Genomic DNA, 4,103 nt, shown 5'->3' on the forward strand with positions numbered 1-4,103 from the left:
TAAGTTGTGGATTTTAAATCATTTAATATGCATCTGTTAATCCTACAACTTCAGCTGCTTGAGTTGAATAATAAGTAAGTAAAATTTATTTATGTAGCACTTTTTAAGACAAGAAACTATAACAAAGTGCTTCACATGAAAATGTAAAAGCATATCAAACAAACAATTTAACAATATAAAGGTGGCACATGGTTGTGGACGGATGGCTCACTATGAATTCTGGGATAGGTTGGACCACGAAGGATATTTACCTGGCCTTGTTTCTTGTGTTTTGGTATCAGCCACAATAAAGGCTCGTTTTTGGTTTACTCAAGTTATTTTCCACGTCCCATTTTGTCAGCATTTAAATCCATTATTCACTCTTCACAAAATCAGCTTCAGCCTGGCTGTTACAAATTTTTGTCTTTTTTACTTCCTCACATGCATACCTAGACTGTAAAAACAAACAAACTGTACTGCCCTGCACACTGAAAACTAACAGCTAAGGAGGATCAAGTGACAACAGTGGCCTATGCAACAAGTTGGATGTGACACGGTTTCACAGCACTCTGAGAGTTTGGAGAAGGTGGCCAAACAAGACACCATAAGCAGATGTTCCAATTCGGACATATTATATAATCATGGGAGTTGAGCAGGTTGTGTGGCCAGTGTATTGTTGACATAAAGCTGATAAGTCAGCCTCTAAAACATCCTGAACAGCAGGTAACGTGGCGAGAGACAAGACCAAGCTACAGGTAAGAGTTTAGAACTGCTTCTTGCTTTCTGCTCAAATTAAAAGTCTACAGTGTAACGCTTTCCTTGTTCTAATCCAATCAGAATAACATGTGCTCTAAAAGCCATTTGTGACCCTCTGATTTACTAAGATGGATCTAAACTCATAATTCCCAGATGAGTTAGATCAGCAGTTCCCAACCCCCGGGCCGGTACCGGTCCGTGAGTCGTTTGGTACCGGGCCGCGAGAGTTGAGGCTCAGGTGTGAAATGTATAGTTTTCAGGGTTTTTATCGGTTTTCAGCGTTATTTTGTTATCATTTTTATCGTTTACTTGGTTTTCCTGGGTCTTTTCATGTGTGTTATGAATACATTTTCTTTTTTTCAGTACCGGTACTAGTTTTATTTTGTTGTATTTATCCGCGACACCTTAAAGGCCGGTCCATGAAAATATTGTCGGGCATAAACCGGTCTGTGGTGCAAAAAAGGTTGGAGACCGCTGAGTTAGATCATGTTGTTACTGTTTTTAGTTATGCTAAATGTTTTATAATGTGAAGACAACAGAAAACATTTTGCTTTGAAAAAGCTTTTTTCCTATAACACACAGAATTGACTGTGAATAGGCAAGAAGACATGTTACACATAGCATGAAAAATCCTAAAGAACTTTCCTGAAACCCAAAGAATACCTGAACTGTGCCCATGGAAAATTCACTCAATATTCAAAATATTGTTTAATATTAAATAACAAAGGAATAAGCTTCTTTCTTTTGGGGGATCAGGACTATACATAGGATTTCTACAGGTCTCTGATTTGTCAAACCTTTTTTTCCTGTTTAATGTTAGGTATTTGTGATTTTATATACTTTTTTGTTATGTTGACTGTAAAGGTTGTAAAGGTTGTAATGGTGGCTTACTTTGCTGTTTCCAAACTACTGGCTAGTGGAAGTGGATCACTCAGTTTTACTGTTACCAATAGATGTGTGACGTATGCTATGCACAGATACACCCACACACAGGTTGTTATCATCAGATTCCACATTTATTGAGAGTGTCCACGGAATTATAACAGAACACCGTCTGACAGCGGTCGGTTCCCGCAGCGTCTTCCTCCTCCGCTCCTCTCCACCTCACTATATAAAAGGAAGGAAAACCACCATAAGTCCAAATCGCCATCAGCTGTTCTCACCAGCACCGCCCCGTTGAGCTCACTGCACCACTTCTCCCCTGCAGCCGCGCCCCGGACCACACCTCCGCCACAAGATGCATTTAATTTTAAGAGTGGAGTCTACTGTGAAGTAGTTATGAGAGAAGTAAAGGAGAAGAGAGTTGATATGGAGCACTGCATTAAAAACATACACAGTTGTTTAGTGAAAATGTCTGTACAGACTCAGGAACACCGTTCACTGCAATGTCCACAGAGAATATATATGTAGACAATGCTGAGGATTGCATAAATGTGTTCCAATATAAAATAGACCCTCACAAGGCTGACTGTGTCGATCCAGGTATCCTGGCTAAAATTTTAAAGCTCTATTGTTCCTTCTCCACAGCCTCCAGCAAAGCCATGGACTCTAGTGTGCCCCTCGTCCTTTTGCTGCTCATGTGCAGTTCAATCATGGTCGAAGCCCAACTCAAGGTGTATGATCTGCGAGCGACTGATCTTCCCACCGTTGTCCTGTTAACCACAGATGCCTATGTCACAGTGTCCTCTGGTTCTACTTCTCTGGGTAAAACATCTGTTCGCTACAATGACCCGAACCCCTGGTGGGAAGAGGAATTCTCCTATTTCTACACTGAGGAAAATGACACGCTGACCCTCGAGGTTTATGACGTAGACTTGGTCTTTGATGATCAGCTGGGAGTCTGCCAAAGGCAGCTCAAGGTGGGAACCTATCAGCATGACTGCTTCCTGACCAAAGGCGGGACTCTCCATTACACTTATACTCTTGGTTGAAACAGTCAGTAGGCATGCAGAGATTTGTATGACATCTGATGTCCATAGGTAGCCTTCATTTACCACAGCTTAACAATGTAGACTGTTATAGTAGAGCTGAAATCCATTTTCAGGGTTTTGATCATCCTCACATTAACCCAAAATATTAAACCTCTTAAAACCTGTAAAGTTTTTCTACTACACTTCAGTCCTTGCTGCCTTGTTTCACCAATTGAAATAAAGTTTCTTGCAATGAAAACATAAAAACAATAAAAGAATGACTAAGCAAATATTCAGAGAATGTCTGACATGTCTCACCTGCTCTTGTTCCCTCTCTGCTCCTCTCTTACCCTCTTTGTGCTGACAATCAAGCCAAACACCAACATCATCAAATATACAGTTGAAACCAGATATTTACACACTCTTCAGATAAAAACACAAACACTTTTTTAATTGTAACATCACATCAGACTGTTTATTTTTTTTACATTAATAAATATTTTAAGAAATTGTTAAAATTAAGAGTAAAGAGAGAAATTGTCTGTATTACCCAAATTGTATTCACAATTGAGCCACACTTATGGAGCTCCACAATTCTTTTCCTGGTGTTTTGGTTGACATCTCTTGATTTTCCCATGTCAAAGAAACAGGCTCTGTGTTTTGCCTTATATGCATCCACAGGTGTGCCACCAATTTACTCACATGGACTCTACTAACCTATCAGAAGCTTCTTAAGCTCAGAATGGAATCGTCTGGAGTTTCTTATTAATTAACAATAAACTTATTGTAGATGTACTCCTAAATTTGATGAAAGTGATTAAAATAGACAGCTCTTTCTCTCGTTATTCTGACATTTAACTAATTCAAATGATATTTCAATATTTATTTATCTTAAAACAAAACAAGTTTACTCTAAATTGATGTTTAACAGTAACAGTAAAAAAAAAAGTGTATGTAAATATCTGGTTTCAACTGTGAATATACTGCTGTGTGCTGAAAATGCTCTTGTTTTGCATAGAAATATACTAAACATACAAAGCATAATATATAAAATAACATCTACCTGAGTTTTTTCTTGAAAGAAGCCCCTTATGTCCATTGTTGTGTTCATCAGTACATACCTGAAACCGATTTAGAGGGCTTTATTTAGCCGTGGAGGGTAATAACTGAAAATATGAAATAAACACACATGTAGGCCTAAGCTAAGACTCTCTAAAAAACAGTATTGTTGTTGTTCGGCTTTTCATTTCGCCATTTGTTGATTCACTCAAAGAGCAAGTAACGTAATATGGGTCAAGTGATCAGTTTGATATCAATCTTTTGTGATAAACCGTCGTATTTACATTATTTGTCCAGTACGGATGATTTGCTTCCTGGTCAAACTGAAGCTCTCCTCTGTCTCCCTGGCTGCACATTTCCAACAGCACACTCGCAGGCAGTAGCTCCCCCCGCCCCCTC

The 4,103-nt window shown here is 38.9% G+C and overlaps 1 protein-coding gene across 1 annotated transcript; it reads left to right on the forward strand.

Moving 5' to 3' along the window:
- The first annotated feature begins 631 nt into the window (after positions 1 to 631).
- On the forward strand, positions 632 to 2,935 carry LOC146548767 (uncharacterized). Its single transcript, XM_085262163.1, has 2 exons — positions 632 to 734; positions 2,263 to 2,935. Exon 2 carries the CDS (start codon positions 2,277 to 2,279, stop codon positions 2,664 to 2,666), a length of 390 nt encoding a protein of 129 aa, XP_085118289.1. The 5' UTR covers positions 632 to 734; positions 2,263 to 2,276; the 3' UTR covers positions 2,667 to 2,935.
- Positions 2,936 to 4,103: the final 1,168 nt, after the last annotated feature.

This window comes from Mchenga conophoros, linkage group LG22, assembly GCF_057382185.1.
Source record: "Mchenga conophoros isolate Kocher_MC1m ecotype Shallow Benthic linkage group LG22, M_conophoros_male_GT1.1, whole genome shotgun sequence".
Classification (NCBI taxonomy): Eukaryota; Metazoa; Chordata; class Actinopteri; order Cichliformes; family Cichlidae; genus Mchenga; species Mchenga conophoros.

Excerpts from the sequence above, each read along its gene's own strand:
- LOC146548767 (XM_085262163.1), top strand. The coding sequence starts at position 2,277 with ATGGACTCTAGTGTGCCCCTCGTCCTTTTGCTGCTCATGTGCAGTTCA.